General features: G+C 30.9%; 1 protein-coding gene across 2 annotated transcripts in view; it reads right to left on the reverse strand.

Annotated features, from left to right (window-relative positions):
* LOC111707462 (ATP-dependent (S)-NAD(P)H-hydrate dehydratase) overlaps positions 1-22,346 on the reverse strand; it is a 61,035-nt gene that overhangs the window by 32,475 nt on the left and 6,214 nt on the right. Inside the window, exons 1-4 of one of the 2 annotated variants that reach the window (XM_023480575.1) lie at positions 13,676-14,003; positions 8,158-8,230; positions 6,394-6,431; positions 5,608-5,668 (exon numbers count right to left, since the gene is read on the reverse strand). In XM_023480575.1, coding sequence (XP_023336343.1) covers positions 5,608-5,668; positions 6,394-6,431; positions 8,158-8,225 — 167 coding nt within the window. In that variant the 5' untranslated portion in view covers positions 8,226-8,230; positions 13,676-14,003. Of the gene's footprint in view, positions 1-5,607; positions 5,669-6,393; positions 6,432-8,157; positions 8,231-13,675; positions 14,004-22,346 lie in introns of those variants that run through there. The other variant, XM_023480574.1, reaches the window with a different exon arrangement.

Below are 22,346 nucleotides of genomic sequence, written 5' to 3' on the forward strand. Positions count from 1 at the left end.
TCGTTTTCCTGAATCTTTTGAATTGGTGGTTCAAATGTATACTGGCAGAAGGTAGTTCAGCAAGGTAGCTAAAATTCATTGTATTAGGTGACATGCGACCAAATGGGAGATAACAAGTTAAGATATTTAGATAAATTAAAATATCTAAAATGTAAATCTAAATATTCTATCTTGATTTTTATTTCTGATCATGCTTTTAATTGCAATTACTTCTTCTGAAATGCTGTTTACTGCACCACTGCCTTTTCCAATACCAAGTTTAGTAGATTATCTCAAAAGTATTGGCAAACTAAGCCTTTCAGATTGAAGGATCAAAACCTCAATTCAGTAGACAGGATTCATATTTGTAGAAATGAGATAAAGGAAAAAAATGCCAAGTATGCTAAATTATAAAATGTTTTATTTTAAATGTAAATAAAAAGATTTTAAAATACTGCATCAGTTCTATAGATTTGAAGAAAAGAACAGAGTTAGACTATAAAACATCCATTTTAAAACCACAGTTCAAAGAATTTAAATGCAGAGCGTCATGTCACTTCAAAACCCATTTATCACATAAGAAACAGCAAATTTTAACAAAAGCTAGCTTTAAACATTTAAGACCCCAAAAAATTGATTCATATTTCATAACAATGTCCAAAAACTTAAATATTTTCCCCACAGTTTAGGTTTTTTCTTGTAATACAATTTTGACTTGCATCTGTGTTATTCTAATAAATTTTATAAGTCATAAATGTTTTGAAACGCCAGTTTTTAAGTCTCTGCAAAGTGCAAAGTATACAAAATTAATCTGCAACTTAGTTTTTGGCATTTGCAGCTCAAACTTTGAACTGGTTTTGAACAAAAACAAAATTATATTAGATACAATTTTGATATGGAAACTTTAAAAACATAGAACAGCAAACAAACAAGTTTTCTTTCCATCCATATTCTCTGTTTGGAGGATTTGGGTGAACAACTTTCTGCGAAATATTAATAAAAACTCAAATATTTTCTCTGCAGAATATAAAACTAAAGAAGTTTTAGTCTAAATTGCAAAAATAGAAATGTAAATTTCATTATTAGTTCTAAAATTTAAAGCATACTTCCAACTCTTAAAGTATGATATTTTGTATTTTATTTCATCCCTAAATTATTTTGTAAAAATATAAAAAAAACTTTACAAAGTCTGTAAAGTCTGAGTTGAGGACAGAGTGTTCATTCAACCAAACTATCATTCCCTTCCTTCCACCCTTCTCCTTTTCCATCAAACAATATCTGAGCTGAAAACTTTAGAATGGTTGATATCAAGATCAAAGCTTGATCTCCTGGGTTTACTAATCCCAAGATTATTTTAAATGCATTTGATATCCAAGAAAGAAGTTTAAAATTCAACAAGATGGGCTCCTTAACTTTTGAAAAACCGGTTTTTATTTTTAGCACATTTATGGTGTTGATGGTGTCATATTAATTGAACTAGAGATTGATTGAACAAACGTAAGTTTTTAATTAATGTTTATCAAGACTAACATTAAAAATAACTTAAGGCCTCAAATGTGATAAAATATGTTTTTAATAAGTTCATATTAACATGATTGAGTTTATACTTGTCTAAATGCTCTAAAGGCCGATTGTGAACAGCTGACTTTAGTTCAATAGGATATTAGTCCAATCGATATAGCATCGTATCTGTAATTGTTATACAGTAGGGGTATGCAAAAAGAGAGAATTAAGAAAACAATCATAAGTGTGTCCATTGGATACTTAGATTAAGTAATTTGGATTAAGGATATTTCATCCTAAAGGTTTGCTGTAGGTATAAAATGCCCCAGTTTTATAAAATAAAAGTATATAGTGTCAAGTTCTAAGGTAGTGAGATTCATGAAAAAAAATAAAAAGTGAGATAGGAAAATCCAAAATGAGAATAAAAAATTTAAACTTTTATTTTCAAACTCTGGTATTGGCGGTAGTGAGATTTCAAAATCCAAAATGAGAATATAAAATTTCAACTTTTATTTTCAAACTCTGGTATTGGCGGTAGTGAGATTTCAAAANGCCAATACCAGAGTTTGAAAATAAAAGTTGAAATTTTATATTCTCATTTTGGAATTTCAAATCTCACTACTGCAAAAACCTCTAGTTTGAAAGTATTTACATTTTCTAATTTCGAAAAAAAGGCATTTAATAATCTGAAAAGTGTAAAGAAAATGTACAAAAACTAGCTTTTAAAACCTTCAATACCATTTTATTTTTGAAAAAACATAAAATTTTCGCTCAAAAAGAAGGCATTTTATACAAACACAAAGGTTTGAGCTCAGATTTCAAAACACACAGAGAAAATGGAAATTAAGAATTGTAAAGATTGCTACAAATTATATTTTGAAAAGTTGACATAGATTAAAAGTGGACCTTAGTTTCAATATAAGTAAAGAATTCCATTTAGTTGTTACCACTAATTTACATGTAAATCTCTGATTGTAATATTATAATATTTGAATATACAGATAGATAAATTGCTTTCTTTGCAATTCTATTGGTCCTGAGTACTCACCAAGCATGTGAGTGAACTCTGATTGGAACAGACACTAATGGACGTGCAAAACTACTGTGAGTGTACAGTTTTTTTTCCCTAAGATGTATGCATCAAAGGTGGCTCTGAAATCATTCCTTGATAATCAGTTACTGCAAATCCTTTTTTATTATTTCTAAAATTAATAAAAATTCTTAAATTAGTCCCAATTAGTCTATATGTTTAAGAAGTCCACCCAATAGATGCATCATGTAGAATTGAAAATTCATCAAAAAAGGCATCCAAACTTTCTAAAAAAAAATTGAACTTAAACACTTCCTTCCTCCTCCCTTTTCTCAAAAATATATTAGTGTTATTAATCTTTTTAGCCAGGTGCAGGGATACTAAAGTATACCATGCTGACATACAATTCAAATTCAATATTTTGTTTTGTGTAGTAGTAAAGGTTTTAGACATACAAAAATGCATTTTACATAGTTAACAATAAATCATAATACAATTTCCTCGCTTATTTTTCCACATTACCAATTACATTCCCATCAAAACTTTATTATACTTGTACAAGAGCATTAGAAATTCTACATAAATGTAAAAAAGTATAAACCAATTTTTTGAAGGAGGTGATTTTTTGAGGAAATATATATATTTAACATATGTAAGTTTTATAAATGTGAAAAGTATATTTTTAATGAGAAGTGTTAGGCTCCTTAATCTAATCAAGTTTTGTTTATGTTTATGTTAATTTAGTTGAGGCCTAGGCTCACAAGAATTCAAGCAAGAGAAGAAAAACTTAAATTTCTTAAACTTTTACAGAAAAAGTGCCTTAAAATCAGAAAGATCTGGAATTAATTGACAGTTAATTAGACAATTTAACATATATACATATCTGGCAATTTTAAATGCTGAAAAAAGGCATATTACATTTTGGAACTGGAAGGACTAGGGCTATTTTGTGATTATCGTTTCATTAATCATATTTGTAAAGTTAGATTGTAAAGAGTTGTCTGAATAATTGTAAACTAATTCTGGGTCTTTCTGGTTAGCACTGTATAACAATCTCTTTATTGATAGCCTGCCTTAGGCTATCAATAGAAACCAAGCCTGTAATTTGAAAATAAGGAAGAAAGAAGAATCATAAGTAAATGGAAAAACACTTTTTATAATGCTATTAAAGATTATTAGCAACAAGATGAAGTGCCCGTGAAATTTTAGTAAAAAATGGAGAGAAAAATTTAGACATTTTTTTAGCCTATGGTATAGGATACTCATAGATTCACTCAAAAATTTCAGCCCATTTGGTCCAGCAGTTTAGCAAGCTATATCTTATATATATAATTATGTTTGATGAATTATGTAATGAAAAAATAAGGTCTCTTATATTTCCACATGGTTCCTTTATTTGAGATAAAAAAAATCCTGTACAACCAATATGTTTAATTCAGATAAATTGTCTACACAATACACAACACAAAAGTTGATTAAGTAATATTGCTTCAGTTATTGCATTCCTTCACAGGGGTGTATCATTTCTGAAAAGTAAACAAAACATAAAACTGTCAAAATGCTTAATTTTATTATCTTTAGAAAGTCTTTTCAGCCCTGTTTTAGAAATATGCTTCTACAGCTCTAATGTAAATCAAACTAGTCACATTCCATATTAGAACATAGGAGACATTAATATCATTTTGTCAAATATTCTTAGCTTTAAACATCAATCTTAGGGTTAGGGCCAGGGGGAAAAGGTGGTGTAAAGATTTGCGGATGAGAGGATTTAGTCAAATAAAACAAAAAGTAAAGAGTGGAATTTAGTCGAAATAAGTGTAAAACCGCCATTTTGATGTGCTGTTTCCATACTGCAGGTGTACATTTGTGCTATATAACCTTTTGGATCTAGAAAATCTTTTTATAGAAAAATAATTTCTTAAAAATCATTAATTTTCTCTAAATCAATTTTCTTAAAACCTGTCATGAATTCCCGAGTTAATTTCAGCATAAGCTTTACTTTACATTCTCGAGTTCATTTCAGCATAAACTTTATATAGAGAAGAAATTGTAACGGATATGTCCAGGGAACATACTGTATTTTAGTGATCAACTGCGAATAATTTGTGAACATTCATATGAATTGTGCACTTTAAACACCTTTTCAGGCTCATCTTCAGGGACTAACTAATTAATACCTAGGGAGAGCCTTATTTCCCTTCTTTTATCTCTGTTCTGTGGAGCTAGTATTTTCTTAATCTGTGTTGTATACTTATCTACCCATTCATTTTACTAGAGTTGTAAAAAGAACATTATTCCATGAAATGTAAATTATATCCGACAAAAAGCACTTTTTCATAACTTCCAATCTTTTCTTCATCACATTATTGGCTTGCTTCTAGCCTATCAAGTTTGGATCTTATAAGTTATTATACAAGTTGCCAAGGAATTCATATCTTACAAAAATTACTGAAAAGATTGTTTCCTTTTTCTCCAAAAAATTAATACAAATTGTCGTTTTTGATTTACATATGAATGATTTGCAATTATTATTTTTTGTTAAAAGTTCAGTTTGCTGATTATTTACCAAGTTCAGTTGTAAGTTTTAAATAAAATAAACAAATTAAATAATATATAGTAAAATGTTTTATGTTAAACATGTAAAAATTTAAGTCTTTATTTTAATCAAATTGCACTGCATGGATACTAATCGGTTAGAGAAATCTTTTTAGTTAATATCTTTGATCAGAGTGAAAATATAGCTTTTTTGAGACAAAAGCAAACAGCAATGAGATAACTCTTCTAAACTAAGTTGCTTTCTGCTTTCGGCGGTGAGAGGATCTCTCTTAGGAGCTCACGGCTCCACAGTTTGGAAGAGCGCTGATTAGAGTTGATTCAGTTAGTATGACATTTATTGGACACAGACAGACAAGTAACAATGTAATACGTATGTTTATAAAAATTATTAATTATTTGAAATGACTATCCTCAGTTTTTTCCGAAATCCATTATTCTCATTTCTTATACTAAAATCTTTCTGAAGTTCAGGAGTTTTGAATAATAAATATAAACACAAAATTTACTTTCCCAATTAAACAAAAAAATGTGTTTGTTACCTGGGACTGTTAGTTGTACTGCTACTGGAGGTAGAGAACTGATCATCATTTCGTTTCCCAACTTTTCATTTTTACTTGTTAACCATTTATTTACCGATATCAATATTTTATTTCATGATCAAGGAATAAATAGAATAAGAATAATAAAATCCAAGGTTTACATTGTTCAGGTTGCAAAGATATATGTATCAGATTAAAAGGGTTTGTGGCGAGTGTGCATTGCTTTGACTTTCAAAAAAGTAAAAATTTGTATTTAATTTAGTAAAATGTTCTTCTTTATTTTGAAATTCAAAAAAAGGAAAATACAGCCTTTATCTAGTAAATAAGTTTGTGTGAAAGACTGGTCTAGTATGCTGGTATGTTGACATATTGAACAACAGGATAAATTGATGGCTTGCGCACTGCGCAGTATTGAAGATGTCAAACTGTACAGTTCCGGCCATTTTTCTCAACATATTTCGCGGACTTATTGAAAACTTCATTTATTTCCCTCGAGCTTGAACCCACTGTGGCTGATATGTCTATTCTTTATTTCTTTAAAATTCCGAGAAAAAAAAAGTTTTGTTTATGTTTATGTTAATTTAGTTGAGGCCTAGGCTCACAAGAATTCAAGCAAGAGAAGAAAAACTTAAATTTCTTAAACTTTTACAGAAAAAGTGCCTTNCCAAAGTCCAGGTGAAATTTGAGAATTTGAATAAATTGAACCAGATGTGCGAACAATTTGTAAGTTCAGCAAATAGATGAAAAGGGGGGGAGGGAAGGGGGAGAAGGTTAACAGTGTTGAACCTTGAATAGCTCCACGGGTAATTTCTTCCTTTTTACTCCTAAAACATGTATGAGGATTAGGTAATTTCAACATATTCATTATTCATGTCTGATTTAATCATTGCGTGAAGAAGGTGAACTGTGTATGGATAGTTAAATTTTGTAGGAATAGTTGAACTGTGTATGTATAGTTGAACTGTTTATGGATAGTTGAATTGTGTGTGGATAGTTGAATTGTGTGTGGATAGTTGAACTGTGTGTGAATAGTTTAACTGTGAAGGAATAGTTGAACTACGGCAGTGTAGGTATAGTTGAACTGTGTAGGCATAGTTGAACTGTGTATGGATAGTTAAAGCGTGTAGAGATAGTTGAACTGTGTAGGGATAGCTGAACTGTGTAAGAATAGTTGAACGTGTATGGATAGTTGAACTGTGTAGGGATAGCTAAACTGTGTAGGAATAGTTGAACTGTGTATCGATAGTTGAACTGTGTAGGGATAGTTGAACTGTGTAGGGATAGTTGAACTGTGTAGGGATAGCTAAACTGTGTAGGAATAGTTGAACTGTGTATCGATAGTTGAACTGTGTAGGGATAGGTGAACTGTGTAAGGATAGTTTAACTGTGTAGGTATAGTTGAACTGTGTAGGTATAGTTGAACTGGGTATGGATAGGTGAACTGTGTAGGTATAGTTGAACTGTGTAGGGATAGTTGAACTGTGTAGAGATAGTTGAACTGTGTAGGTATAGTTGAACTGGGTATGGATAGCTAAACTGTGTAGGAATAGTTGAACTGTGTATCGATAGTTGAACTGTGTAGGGATAGCTGAACTGTGTAGGGATAGTTTAACTGTGTAGGTATAGTTGAACTGTGTAGGGATAGTTGAACTGTGTCGGGATAGTGAACTATGCAAGGATAGTTGAACTGCGGTAGGGATAGTTGAACTGTGTATGTAAAACTGTGTAGAGATAGTTGGAAGTGTGTAAGGACAGTTCAACTGTGTGGGGATAATTGAGCTGTGTAGGGATAGTTGAACTGAAATGAAATCCATATCTAGTCTCAATCAACTCCAAATCAAATCCTATTCAAATTCTAAACAAATCCCAATCAAATCCTAATCAAATCCTTATCAAATCTTAATCAAATCCATATTAAGTCTCAGTTCATATCAATTCATATCAAATCCTAACCAACTCCTAATCATTGATTAGTAATCAAATCCTATTCAAATCCTAAACTTAAAAGAAGGGGGAAGGAAAACAAACCACAAAAAAAAAAAAATTTTAAAAAACAATATCAAAAATGCTTATTAAAAACTAGGGGGGACCTTAAAGTTGACCTTAAAGTACACCAAAATGCTTCATTATAAACCCTATTCCGATCCTTTTCCAATCTTACACAAATCCTGTTTAAATCTCATTCATATCCAATTCATATCCTATTCCGATCCTAATTTAATCCTACTCAAATCCTAATCCAATCCTTTTCCAAACCTAATCCAATCCTAATCCAATCCTAACCAATTCTTTTCCAATCCTAATCCAATCCTATTCAAATCCTAATCCAATCCTAATCCAATCCTATTTAAATCCTAATCCAATCCTATTTAAATCCTATCAAATTATATTTAGATCCTAATCTAATCAAATCCAAATCCTTATAAAATTCTATAATCATTAGATATCACTTTGTCTTAACAAATCTGAATTTTTAGCAATAAAAGAGACAAGCTGAAGGGCCGGCGTTGCCCGTGGAATTTTTTCTTTTTAAATGTTTAAACTCTATACCTGGTATTGGACGCCATCTTTATTGATCTTGTAATTATTTTACCAAGTAGAACCCGTTCCAGAACCATCTATCCTGAACAATACAAAAAATTAATATTTAAAACAAAAAGTTGCAAACCTTTGATTTTTTAAACGGAGTTGAAATATTATTTCAAGTGACATTCCATTCAAAAAAGAACATGTTGGATGCACAACGATACCATTAGGATGAAAATATTCTCGTTTTACTATCTAAATCTTGATTATTTCTAATTGTGGTTTCTTAAAAGTGACCTGCGGATTTTAGAAAGCATGAGACAGAGAGAGTTACTAATAGAAACCGACACTTTTTACAATATCCTCCCTACAGCTGACCAGATAAAGATGTAAGGGGTACCATTGTGAATTGGGCGTACCAATTTATGATCACTTGAAGTTACGCTGACAATCCTTTTAAGGAATTATATAAATTTGAAAGTATTGATTTTCTTCAGTAATGATAAAATTCTAGAAATCAACAAAGCATAACATTGATAATTAGCAAATTAGAGAGTAAAGCCGATACTACAGGGGAATTTTGAAAATGATCTTGAAAATGTCTCAGAGATATGTTATTTGTTCACACTCTCGTGTAGGAAGATAATTAGAAACATATTTAAAAATATATTTATAGTTTTAGTTTAGTTTGTTTAGGGCAGCCTCACAGATTCTTAAACAGACAAGCCCTGCGCTGAATAGAATAAAATATAAAACTGTATACAAAAATTCTTATTGAATTATTGTAGCACTTTTGCGATTTAGAAAAGAAGGCAAAAGAAAACATATTTTAGGAAGATTGAAGATTAAAACTTGAAAATCTATAATTTACTAGGTTTTATAAAATCTGACATTTTACCAATCTTGCTCGTTTTTGCATATTTACCCAACCAATTAGAAATCAATAAACTTCTTCATTGTTTCAATGTAAGATCTTAGACCAAAGGAATTGAGTTTTCGCTACAAACTCATATTTTCTAATTCTAATATCCCAATGTTGTAGACTTTAGATATGTCTAACTATAAATTCTGTTAAATCAAATAATCGAAGTTTGAATTATAGAAAATTTACACTAGCAGGTTGCAAATATATAGGGATTAGATAATTTGAGCTTGTGGCAAAGTTTCAGTTTCTTTAATTAATAGAAATAGAAACTCTACAATGAGATTTACTTCAAAATTTAAACTATCCATCTATTTTTTTGACTTTTAAAATTTGTATTAGCTTGAATATAATTAGATAGGTTTTTTAGCTTCTCCCGTCGCGTTGTTGACAGAAGTGCATGATTTTATATTTGTTTCTGTTAATTTTCGTTGTTCATTCATAATTTTTTGGCAGAATTAGACGTTTGCGTAGATCCATTTAAACTTTACTGAAAAAAATCCCCACCTCAAGTATTTTTAAAGAGAAAATTCTTCAATTCTAAGGATATCAAAATAATGCACTAGCGACCTTTTGAGCTTATTTGATTCAGCCGTTCTTACATTTTAACCTGAGCTGACAGACAGACAAACAGACAGACAGACATTGATAAATAAGGATACAAACTCAACTATTTGCACTTTATTTTACCGCAGAACAGAGACAGAAAGTGCACAGATTCACTGGCAAATAGTTTGTGCAAATAATCCGTGCAATTTTGGCTTTGTGTGCAGTGCAAAAACAACTGCGTGAAAACTCTTTTAATGCTAAACTATTTAAAATAAAGTTTAGAACATTGCAAAGCATTATTAACTTTTGACAAATTTCCGATTGAATTTTTCAAACTATAAAATAAAATATTAAATGTCAATAAAACTGCCCTAATTTCTCCAAATGTCCAAAAAAGTCTTTGGCCAAAAAATAGCAAGAATCCTAATTTTATTTCAGGGTGTCCCAAAACAATAAGAAATCAGTGACGACTTATAATTTTATCATCTCAATCCATGTGGCATTTTTACGTGAACACAATTATTGCAGAAGGGAATCGTTTATCTCTATACAACTGTTTAAACATTTAATATCGAAAACGTCTAGTCTTGAGATTTTCAAAATGTGGTCTACTGTTTTTGCATCTTAAAATTGACGGAGATATTGCAAAATTTGTACAAAGTTTAATTTAACAAATCAAAATTGTCATCGTCAATTTTTAAGACACAAGAACGGTAGACCCCTTTATGAAAAGCTTGTAAGACGTACAGCCTCGTTTGTATTGTTTCTTTGCTATGCATTAAATATCAGAAATCAAAGACGACTTTCATGTTGTCTCTTGATTCCCATGCTTATAGGGACACTGCACCCTGTATTAAATAAAAAGGATGATAGTATGATATTGTGGACACATATTCTATCAGACACATATCTAGGAGATAGGCCCAAGCTATAGGACTTAAAGCACTGCAGTTGTATGTTGAACCTGGCTAAGCCCCAAGGATAAAGTACTTAAATAGATTCTTAAAATCTATAAAAATGCTCGTATTTAATAAAGAATTCCACAGAATCTATACTTGGCTCATAATTAAAACTAGAATTTGATCAGCCAGATTAGCACGCTGATCCGCCTCATTTCCCAGAACCATAATAATTGTCAAGCATTAAATTGACCTCGAAATAGTAAAACAAATAGATTTTAATTAAACAAATAGTTTTCAGGGAATTCATAGTCGTTTTCACAGATAACTAGTAGATTTCACAGATTACTAGTAGATTTCAGAGATTACTCGTAGATTTCAGGGATTTCATAATAGTTTTCAGAGATAACTAGTAGATCTTAGAGATTACTAGTAGATTTCAGAGATTACTAGTAGATTTCAGAGATTTCAAGTAGATTTAAGGGATTTCATAGTAGTTTTCAGAGATAACTAGTAGATTTCAGAAAGTACTAGTAGATTTCAGAGATTACTAGTAGATTTCAGAGATTACTAGTAGATTTCATAGATTACTAGTAGATTTCAGAGATTACTAGTAGATTTCAGAAATTACTTGTCTAGATTTCAGAGATTACTAGTAGATTTCAGAGATTACTTGTCTAGATTTCAGGGATTTCATAGAAGTTTTCAGAGATAACTAGTAGATTTCAGAGATTACTAGTCGTTTTCAGGGATTTCATAGTCTTTTTCAGAGATAACTAGTAGATTTCAGAGATTAATAGTAGATTTCAGAGATAACTAGTAGATTTCAGAGATTACTAGTCGTTTTCAGGGATTTCATAGTCTTTTTCAGAGATAACTAGTAGATTTCAGAGATTACTAGTAGATTTCAGAGAGTAGATTTCAGAGATTACTAGTAGATTTCAGAGATTACTTGTAGATTTCAGGGATTTCATAGTAGTTTTCAGAGATAACTAGTAGATTTCAGAGATTACTAGGCGTTTTCAGGGATTTCATAGTCTTCTTCAGAGATAACTAGTAGATTTCAGAGATTACTAGTAGATTTCAGAGAGTAGATTTCAGAGAGTAGATTTCAGAGATTACTAGTAGATTTCATAGATTACTAGTAGATTTCAGAGATTACTAGTAGATTTCAAAGATTACTTGTAGATTATTATCTAGTAGACTTAAGGGATAACTATTACTAGTCGTTATCAGGGTTTACATAATTGTTTTCAGAGATTAATAGTAGCTTTCAGATATTACTTGTAGATTTCAGACATAAAGTAGTAAACGTAAGGGACAACCAGTCGTTTTTTAAGGATTATATTGTAGTTTCAATGGATTTCTTATTAGTTTTCAGGGATAACATAAGAGATTTGATAGTGGTTTTAAAGGTTTACTATATTTCTTAGGCATCATTTAGTACTTTTAGGCATTATTAGTAGTTTTCTGCAATGTTTTACTTTTAGGGTTTCTCTTAAATAAGTTTTCAGGAATTATTTTTTGTTTTTAGCTTTTAAAGATTTTAAGGATTAAGAAGTATTTTCAATAACCTCCAATAATCTTTAAATGATAAAAAACAAACTAAAACTGATAAGATATAGTATATTGGTAATAATGCGCATACAAGTTATAATGTTACAGGCAAGGAATCTGCAACTATTTTTATGATTTTTACTATATTTATGTAATTATAGCAATTATGTGGAGATCAGCTATTTGCTGTTTTGGGTATTATCCCCACCTAATTAATATTAAAACGTTTACAATATGATAAATATTACTAGGTTTTGAAAGTTTACAATAAGTCAGGGAGTACTTGTTAAATTTAGAGAGACCGAGGTGCAGCATAACAAATAAATACTTAACCCTGTCAATATTCTCTATGATATGATATATTTTCCATGCATGTATGTCAGATTTATGTTCATATATGTAGAGATACATAAATATATGTATATTTTACGTATGTATTGTTACATTTACATTAACATTCAATTACAAATATAAATAAATGTTTTCTAATTTGTGAATATTTCCCCCATAAATCTAATATTGAGAGGTTATTTAATATTTATAGTATTGGGGTAAACAACAACATATTCCTAACAAACAATTTCTTCCAATTAGAATTGAACCACGGACCACAGGTTCAACTACTACTTATTGAAATGTTGGAAAAGTACATCAAATTATCGACAATGATGTTTAGACCCCCTACCCTTCGTTAGAACGTTGTCAATGCAATCCGTTTATTTATATACATACTTTGCTTGTCTGTCTGTTTGTATACAATAAACGTCGAAACGGCTGAACTGATCGGGCCCGATTTTTTTGTTGGACCTCAAATGACCCCAAGGAAGGTTTATGGATGATAACAATTTAAAAAATTTGCCTTTAAAAAATTACGATTTTCATAAAATTTTGAAAATCCACGAATATGTATTATTGAATTATATTTAAACTTAATGTTAAAATAGAAGTTGGGCTCGATGAATGCCTAGTCTTATATATTTTACTGAAATTTCTTAAATCTTTACGATGTTAGATTTTCCTTAGATTTGATTCTACGCCAGATTTACAAAAATGCACCAAATATCAAAATATATTTCTAACACGTTTCAAGGCCCTGGTTAAATTCTTAGTTGAACAGGGGAGGGTCAATAACCCCTACAGGGTGTCCCACATCATATTAGACCGTCAACGGGTCTAAATTGCGATTTTCGGGACTAATAAGAAAATTTAATTCGAATAAATCAATTTGAAAAATAACATAAGGCTTATATAAGAATTTTCTTGCGGAAAATGATAAGTTCTTCGAGTATTAAGGGTTTATTTTGTCGTTAAAGATTAGAGATAATCTAATATGATATGGGACGCTCTGTATATGCACTAACCAATAGCATGATTTTATAAACTGTATAATGGAAAAAAGTTATACATAAAGTTTTCTGTCAGTCTGAGCGGTCCAATAATTACTAAATTGTATGAAAAATAGTTTCACAAAAACTGGCAGTTCTTATTTTTACGGAATTATTTCCCAGATTTTGTTAAAACATATATTGTAAACATTTGAGACCTCCACTCTAACATCATAAAAATTATTTATTATTTAAAATAATTAAAAAATCATCTCTTATAATTTTATCACCTCATTTTTATTCTTTTCTAAACCTGCAAGAATATTCTTCACGAGTAGAATTCACTAAATCGAAACCGGTTTCCATGAGTTCACAATTTAACTCACTTATCCGGAAGTCACAAGAACCGGAAGTATTATTTGATAGTCTTCCGTACAAGAAAACGCAAGTAAAGAAGTGTTGAATAACAGTATTTACGAGGAGTCCATGACACCAAGTGCTAATTGTCCCGTGTATTATGAGTCATTTATATGGGATAGTACGCACTGTGTTAAATAGATACAGGAGAAAAAGATATGAGAAGGATGAGAGAGGCCGTGTGTCCTCTAGTGTCAGTAGTTGAGAGGTCACTGAAGCAAATTCTACTGGACTGAGGCCAATATAGTTTACTACAGGCGGTATAACGGAGTAAAGTCGGTAGAACGGGGTAAGGACAGTAGAAAAGGGTAAATGTAGTAGAAACGGATAAGGACAGTGAACGAAGTAAAGGCAGTAGAACAGGGTAAAGACAATAGAACAGGGTAAGTATGGAGTAAAGATGGTAGAATGGGGTAAAGACAGTAGAACGGGGTAAAAATAATACAACGGGGTAAAGACGGTAGAATGTGTAAAGACAGTAGAACGGGATAAAGACGGTAGAACTGGGTAAAGACAATAGAACATGGCAAAGACGCAAAAATGTGATATAGACCGTAGAATGGGGTAAAGACAGTAGAATGGGATAAAGACCGAACTGGGTAAAAAGGGTAAAACAGGGTAAAGATGGTAAAACGGTGTAAAGATGGTAGAATGGGGTAAAGATGTTAGAACGGATAAATATCGTAGAACGGGGTAAAGTGGTAGACCACGGTAAAAATGGTAGACCAGGGTTAAAGACCGTAGAACAGGGTAAAGACAGAAGAACAGGGTAAAGACTGTAGAACGGGGTAAAGATGGTAGAACAGGGTAAAGACAGTAAAACGGGGTAAAGACGGTAGAATGGGGTAAAGATGGTAGACCGGGGTAAAGCTGGTAGAACGGGGTAAAGACGGTAGAACAAGGTAAAGATGGTAGAACGTAGTAAAGACGGTAGAACGGGGTAAAGACAGTAGAATGGGGTAAAGATGGTAGAATTGGGTAAAGAAGGAGAACCAGATAAAGGCGGTAGAATGGGGGTAAAACCAGTGGAACATAGATAATTGAAGATAAAGAAATTGAGTCTTTGCCAAAAACTCTAAATCTAATCCCTAAATCTGTTCAACCCAATATGTCATGGACGTTAGATATTTAAAACTCTGTTAGATCAATTAATCTAAGTTTGATATGTAATTGATTATTTACTTACGCGCAGTTTTCGAAATGATGTTCTTTTTATGTAATTTCGTAGGATTACTCGTAATTAGCGAAACTTCAATTTCGCGAAATTACGGCGCAATTTTGCGTAACTTCTACAAAGTAATTTCGCAAAATTTTGCAATTATACGCGTAATTAGCGAAACTTCAATTTCACAAAATTACGACGTAAAATTACGGCGACAACGTAATTTATTAAAATTTTGCAATTATTGTGCCTTACAAAAAAATTAAATTTCGCGTAATTACGACTATTTTTTTGAAATTTTGAAGTATCAACTTTTAAATTTAAATAGAAAACGAATGAAACTTCAAGTTAAATTATTTGTGTGAAGAGGATACCTTTTGGCTTAATTACATTGTATTTTAACATTAGGATGGGAAGTTGTGCAACCATCTTGTAATTACAATGGCTTAAGTTGAAGCAATTAATTAAAGTGCATACACAGTAGATACAGGACATCCAATCCTCTTTCTAGAAATAATTTTAACTTGTTAATGATGATTAACCTGCTAATACTATTTCTTTGTACATTTCATTTGAAACCATGTGATTTTTACATTTTTTTAATTTTTTTAATCGATTTTGATGGTTATTATATCGTTAGAACTGACGAGGGTCAACCCAGACCGAAATATATTTTCAATAAATGTGGAACTAACATCTACTTTTTTACTCTACAGAGGTTTGGTCCATCACCATCACTGAATTTTAAATTCTGAACAATTTAGCAGATATTTATTGTTCTTATTGGTGAATTTTTAAAACTTTAAAATTTTTCTTAAATCGTAATTTTTTTCTTTTAAAAAACTGTTTTATAAGACATACACCATGTTAACCTTTTGTGCCCTTTTTTGTTAAAAAGTCGCGTCTAAAATCAGCCAAAAACCGGTTTCAATTGAGCACTGGCTTAAATCTTGAAACAATGAATACGATTTTAAGTGGAACCAACCATATTTGAGCCGCGGCTTAAATTTAAGCCGCAGCTCAAATTCTTAAAATTTGGCCTCTGATGAAAAGTTTCCGGAATATAATTTTTAATCTCTAAAAGTTAGAAACTTGCTAAATATAATGATAAGAAATATTAAAAGAAAAGTATAGAAAAGATGGATCTAAGTATATAAGTTTGCCAACTCTGTGACACTATCAGGCAGTAAAGCAGGGATACTTGTCATTTACACAAACAATTCTAAACATTTACGATTCCCTAAAGGGACTGGTAGCGTAATTTCAAATGACCTTCTAATGAAGATGTACTCGAAAGTAACCTTTAATCCTTTGATTGATGTGATTATCGAGAACAAAGATTTCAGATTCCAGATTTCAGATTTCAGATTTCAGATTTCAGGTTTCAGATTCCAGATTCCAGATTCCAGATTTCAGATTTCAAATTCCAGATTTCAGATTCCAGATTTCAGATTCCAGATTTCAGGTTTCAGGTTTCAGATTTCAGATTTCAGATTTCAGATTTCAGATTTCAGATTTCATAATTTCAGATTTCAGATTTATAAGCTACAGTAAAAATTTGTAAGATTGGAATTTACGCTAGCGTACTGTATTAACACAACATTGATATCTAACACTGTTTTCAAAGATTTTGATGTAAATATTTATATTCCAACACTTATTATTAATAGTCCTTAAATATAAAACAGCTTGTAAACAAATTACGACAATTTCAAGCGTTTCAGGAAATATCTGTTATCCTTGAGCTGTCAAAGGTTTAAAGGGTACCGTTGTGAATCAGGAAGTTCCTCTTTAAATGGAAGGCCACTTAAAATTACGCTTACAGTCCCTTTAAACCAATTGACCCAAAACGGATGTACATTCTATAATAGTGCAGTGCATACATTGTACATGATTTCAAATAGAACATTTTCCTGATACAAAACAAGCCTGAAGGACAAAAAAGTTGTTTAGAAATTACAATTTTCAAGTATGCATTGATAGTTGATCATAGATGTAGATTGTAGATTGATAGATATTGATACTACAGGAGAAACAAAAAAAAACTGATAAAATGCTCAGAAAAATAAGACTTTCTCTAGTTTAGACACTAAGAAAAGCCATCCATGGCTGGTTTTCTCTTTTAGATTTATCAAATTAACATAACTTCATGCAATATTCAACCAAAATGGTTTCTTAAAGGGACTGTAAAGGAAAAATGAAAGGGGGTATAGGCTGAAAGTTAATCACTTTAGCTCTCGATCGCGACCCATGAAAGTTATATCTGATGTTTCTATCTCGAGAAATTGATTTACAACTTTGTCAAATTTATACGAAAATTAATATATATACAATTTTGTATAAAAGTAGTGGGTTTAAATAGATCAAATTCAGCAAATAAGAAACCAATCTGAAAACGATGATATCCCATAGAAAGCTAATTGTAACTTAGGTTTACTCCAATTCTAATTTTATATTTTTTATTTCTATTTTTAATAGATTTAATTCATAATATTATTTATGCATCCGTATTCTTGACCAGATAATCCACCAATGGCAGTGCAGTATAGTGGTCACGTGATACAGGCGGAGACACGTGACCAGTATACTGCTCTGCCATTGGTGATAATTCTGGTCACATGATTTAAGTTTAAGATTTTCTAAATTTTACATATATGAACTTTCGTATAGTTTAAACACAGTTTTATATCAATTTCTCGAGACAGGAACATCAGATAAAACTTTCATGGGACGCGATCAAGAGCTAAAGTGATTAGCTGCCTATACCCCCTTTCATTTTTCCTTTACAGTCCCTTTAAATAGTCCAGATGTCTCATGTTTAAATTATTTGTTGCTTGAGTGAAAAGTGAAAAGAAGAAAACTACGGTCAAATCAAGCCGTTACCTGATGCAACATCAGCGTCATGTAGAAATGCTGATTTGTAAAAAATCACAGCTACAGAAATTAGGTTACATCTGAAATGTCATTATATTCCATGGGAAAGAACTTTTTCCCCCAGTGTTGGATATCAGAAGAATAATACAAATTTTACGCATCATCGCGCTAAAACTAACTGCATTCATAGCAATAGTTTTTAACCATTTTTTATAGTAACATGTAAACATATTTCTTAAAAAATATTAAAGACAGTTAAAAAAACAAATTCAAACTTTTCCAAAATATAATGAAAAGTTGTTAATCATAGAAAACCCTAGATGTAAGTATAGCATCCAATTGTTATTCCTTTTCCAACTTAATTTTGTAAAACGGTTTCTATCTATGTATTGGGATTTAAATTGGTTCTAGCTTCATCATCCTATTCAATTTAATCCAAAAATAAGGAAAAACATTTTTATATTCTCAGGATAAATATAGAAAACTAGAAATAGAAAGTTACAAGAACTTCAGAAGAATGTTTGTTTAGGGTACTCGTGTACTCGTGAATATAAACAAAAATGCAAAATAATAAGAACTCCAGGGTTGCTTACTAAGGATGAGACTTCAGAGACGACTGTACGGATATTTAACGGTCTTGTTTCCTTATATTCATGATTCCCTGCAACTAGAAACTTCTTTATTCCTTTGCCTAATCATTAAATAAGTCATATAAAGGCCACAATCAAGGCATAAGACTAAACATAGTCTTGGAATCGTCATATTTGAAGAGATTTAAGTCGTCTTACCAGTCTCATCCTTTGTGGGTAATGCTGAATAAAACCTTTGAAAGTAGAATATCCATTCAAGAATATTATTTTCCCAGCCTGTCATACAATCAAAGGAATTGAGTCTGTGCCACAAACTTTGATTTTCTAATCTCTATATAAACAATGTTATAGACCTTAAATATTTAAATCAATGAATGTTCTGTTAATTAGATGAAATAATCTAAGTTTGAAACAGGAAAAGGTTTGCAACATCAGGGATTAGACAATTCGAGCTTTTACAAATAACCTTCAAGTTATTTTCTAATATGCAGTTCTAAATCTTTAACAACTGCAGTGGGTGGGACGCCAAAAAAGGGGTTATTTAGAACTGGACAGAGCTGAAAACTTTTGAATGGTGGAAATCAAGATTAATGCTTAAACTCCTGGTTTTACTAAACCCATGATTATTTTAAAACGCATTCGATGTCCAAGAAAGAAGATAAAAATTAAACCAATCAGCGAATCATGTTTAGATGTACTCTTTAATTTATGAAAAACCGGTTTTGATTTCGGGTGTTGATGGTGTCATATTAATTGAACTAATCATCCATTGAACGAACGTAAGTTTTGGATTAATGTTTATTTAGACTAACTTTCAAAATGACAATAGTCCTAAAATATGTTTCTTAGTAATTTCATATTAACATTATTAAATTTAAATTTGTTTAAATGCTCTAAAAACCGGCTTGTGAACAGCTGACTTTAATTCAACCGGATATTAGTTCAATCGATATAGCATTGTATCTGTAATTCTCATCAAACGTAACTTTTATACAGTAGAAATATCCTAAAAGAGAATTATAAGAAGAAAATCAAAAGTGTGTACATGAGGATTAAGGATATCTCATTATAAAGTTTTCAGTTCGGAATAGACAGAAAGGTGCCTAGTGCCCTGATTTTCTAATTTTCTATATAATAAAGCTCTTCGCTAATATATATATATATTTATATGTTAGCTATAGCTCTAGAATTTTTTTTTTCAAAAATCAATTTTTTGTCAAGTGTTTTTAAAATTTTAAGGGCAATGCCGGGCACTTAAGTTAGTTTGAAATAAAAACATATCATGTTAATTAACATCGATAATGTGACAGTTGGAATTCATGTAATGATGAAACTGATAAAAATGTCAATTTGAATTAAAAATCTCCTGAGTATTAGGGAAATTTATGCACACATCAGCCAAATTATAATTTAATATTCGAACTTATTCAAATATCAGAATTTTCTCATCAACTTGAGGAAAGTTATATTTGTCTTCTAGAAAGAGGGAAAGAAAGAAGACAGATGATCAAATTCAGGTTTGGACATATTAAAACTAATGTCTGGAAAAAAAATGATTTATATTTGGTTCATCAATCATAAACTGTTAAAAAGAACAAAATCTTTGATTATGATTCAAGTTCTACAAAATTGTAAAACCATTCAACTTTTTAGGGGGGGGGGGGGAATGGGAATTATTTTTCGGGGGAATGATAAAAAGAATAAAAAACCTTGCCTTATGATGTCCAATTTTCATCAAAAATTCTTTAACTATAGTTTAGAAAAATCAGTTGGGGTTTTATTTGCTGAATTTTGAACATAAATAATTTTTGAAAAATATATTTTTGGTTAGGAAGTATTACATAAAAACTTGCCAGTTGATGAAAAATTTTATTATTCCCTCCCTGACAAAAAATGTAAACATCCTCACATGCAGAACTTTTGTTTCAAATTTAGTTAAAAACCCTTAAAACTAGTGACTTACATATCTTTGTAACCAATTGTCATTTCATTTCAGAAGTTTAAATGTTGTTTTATTCTTGATGACCAGACGCCTCAATTTACCCCACCATCCTCAAATAGTAAGGATATTTTATAGTATAAAAAAACATGTTAACATTTATGTATCAATCAATGCATTGTTGTTAGCCATACTTATTTACAGGATTGAAATATACCTACTACCTACTACCTGTATTATCTTCTATGGATTTGTGGGGAATTTGAGAAGACCTCTACTTAACTAATTGTGTAGGCCAGGAACTATACCGGGAGCGTACTGCATATTCGTTTATTATAAGGAGATTCTGGTCTAACCTATAGTAGATCATTAGTGTTCTTCACGAAACTTTTAATTTTTGTTAAGTAACAATCACCCTTATTTCAATTTCATTTTCATGACTCCCTCCCCATCCCGTTCACCCTCCACGTCCCTCCCTGCTCCCCCCACACCTCCCTCCCCTCCCATTACTTGATATTAGATATGACAAGGTTTGTGTTAAGAAATATTCTATATTGTGAGCGCCATGTCACATCAATAAATCATGAAAATGATGATCCACTTTTTTTAAAAGATTAATATCTCAAGCTCCTCAACTGAATTTAGGTTTATGATATTCATTAAAGAATTAATATTTCTTCTTTCAAGGAAAGTAAAAGGACAAAAAAATCGGAGACTAAATAAAAACATAAGACATTCAAAAAATTTAAATTCTCAACTTATCATCAAATCTTGAAATCTTGAAGATTTATATCATTATTATTTTTATTTCTTTCTGATGTTTCTAACCCATGAGACATGACAAAAAAATTACTGCATAATTGATTAACTTCTCCAGGGACTGAACTACCTTTTTAAATTTGAATCACCGATTCTAATCCTTCCTTAATATTTAACTTTGAATCGGTGCAGTGGTTTAGATTTGAACCGGCTGGTCAGCGACGTAGCTTAAATTTATTAAATTGGGTCTTACATTTCTAACAAATTTACGAATCTCATGTCATAAAACGATATGTAACATTTTCCTCTTTTTTTTCTTATTGTAATGTCTATAATTCTTATATCCGTAGACGGAGTTTTTAATAACTTCGATAAGCCGTTATATATCAAATATTCATGAGAAGAGTTACATAAGCCTATTTCTTTCCCTTCCCCCCCCTTACCTCCCCTTTCCTCTACTCTTTTTAGAAACAAAGTTGTTCATTGGAAATAATTATATTAAGGCCTGACTCTGTTGTGGTAAATATTATGAAAGGTGTTGTCTGTTAAAATCGATAAAGGTATTTAGCACAATTCGCAGTTCGCAGTGTGTCTCATAAGACTAAATTGGAAGGTGTCTTTTAGAGTTTCAGACCAAACTGTTTTCTGAAATATCTTTTTGAAACATGCTGTTTTAACACAACCTGTAGGATAATTATCCCTTGTTTAACATAACCTATAGGATAATTATCCCTTGTTTAACATAACCTATAGGATAATTATCCCTAGTTTAACACAACCTGTAGGATAATTATTCCTAGTTTAACATAACCTGTAGGATAATTATCTCTAGTTTAACACAATCTGTATGATAATTATCCCTAATTTAACAAAACCTGTGGGATAATTATCTCTAGTTTAACACAACCTGTAGGAAAATTATCTCTAGTTTAACACAACCTGCAGGATAATTATCTCTTGTGTTCTGAAACTTGTTTGAAAACAACTGTTTGCCAATACTTCATCGATTTTATGTCTACCCCAGGCCCTTAATCTAGTAATATTACGAGAAAAATAAATTTATATTTGAATATTTTACAAAGAATTGAATTCAAAAGTCTATTGTCTTGTAATTCCGCTCATCAATCTTCAAAATAGTTTATTATCAGAGAATATCGACATTCATTATCAAAATGTTTTTTTTGTAGCGCAAAAAAAAATCTAACCCTAAAAATGCTTAG

The sequence above is a fragment of the Eurytemora carolleeae genome, unplaced genomic scaffold, assembly GCF_000591075.1.
Source record: "Eurytemora carolleeae unplaced genomic scaffold, Eaff_2.0 scaffold576, whole genome shotgun sequence".
Classification (NCBI taxonomy): Eukaryota; Metazoa; Arthropoda; class Copepoda; order Calanoida; family Temoridae; genus Eurytemora; species Eurytemora carolleeae.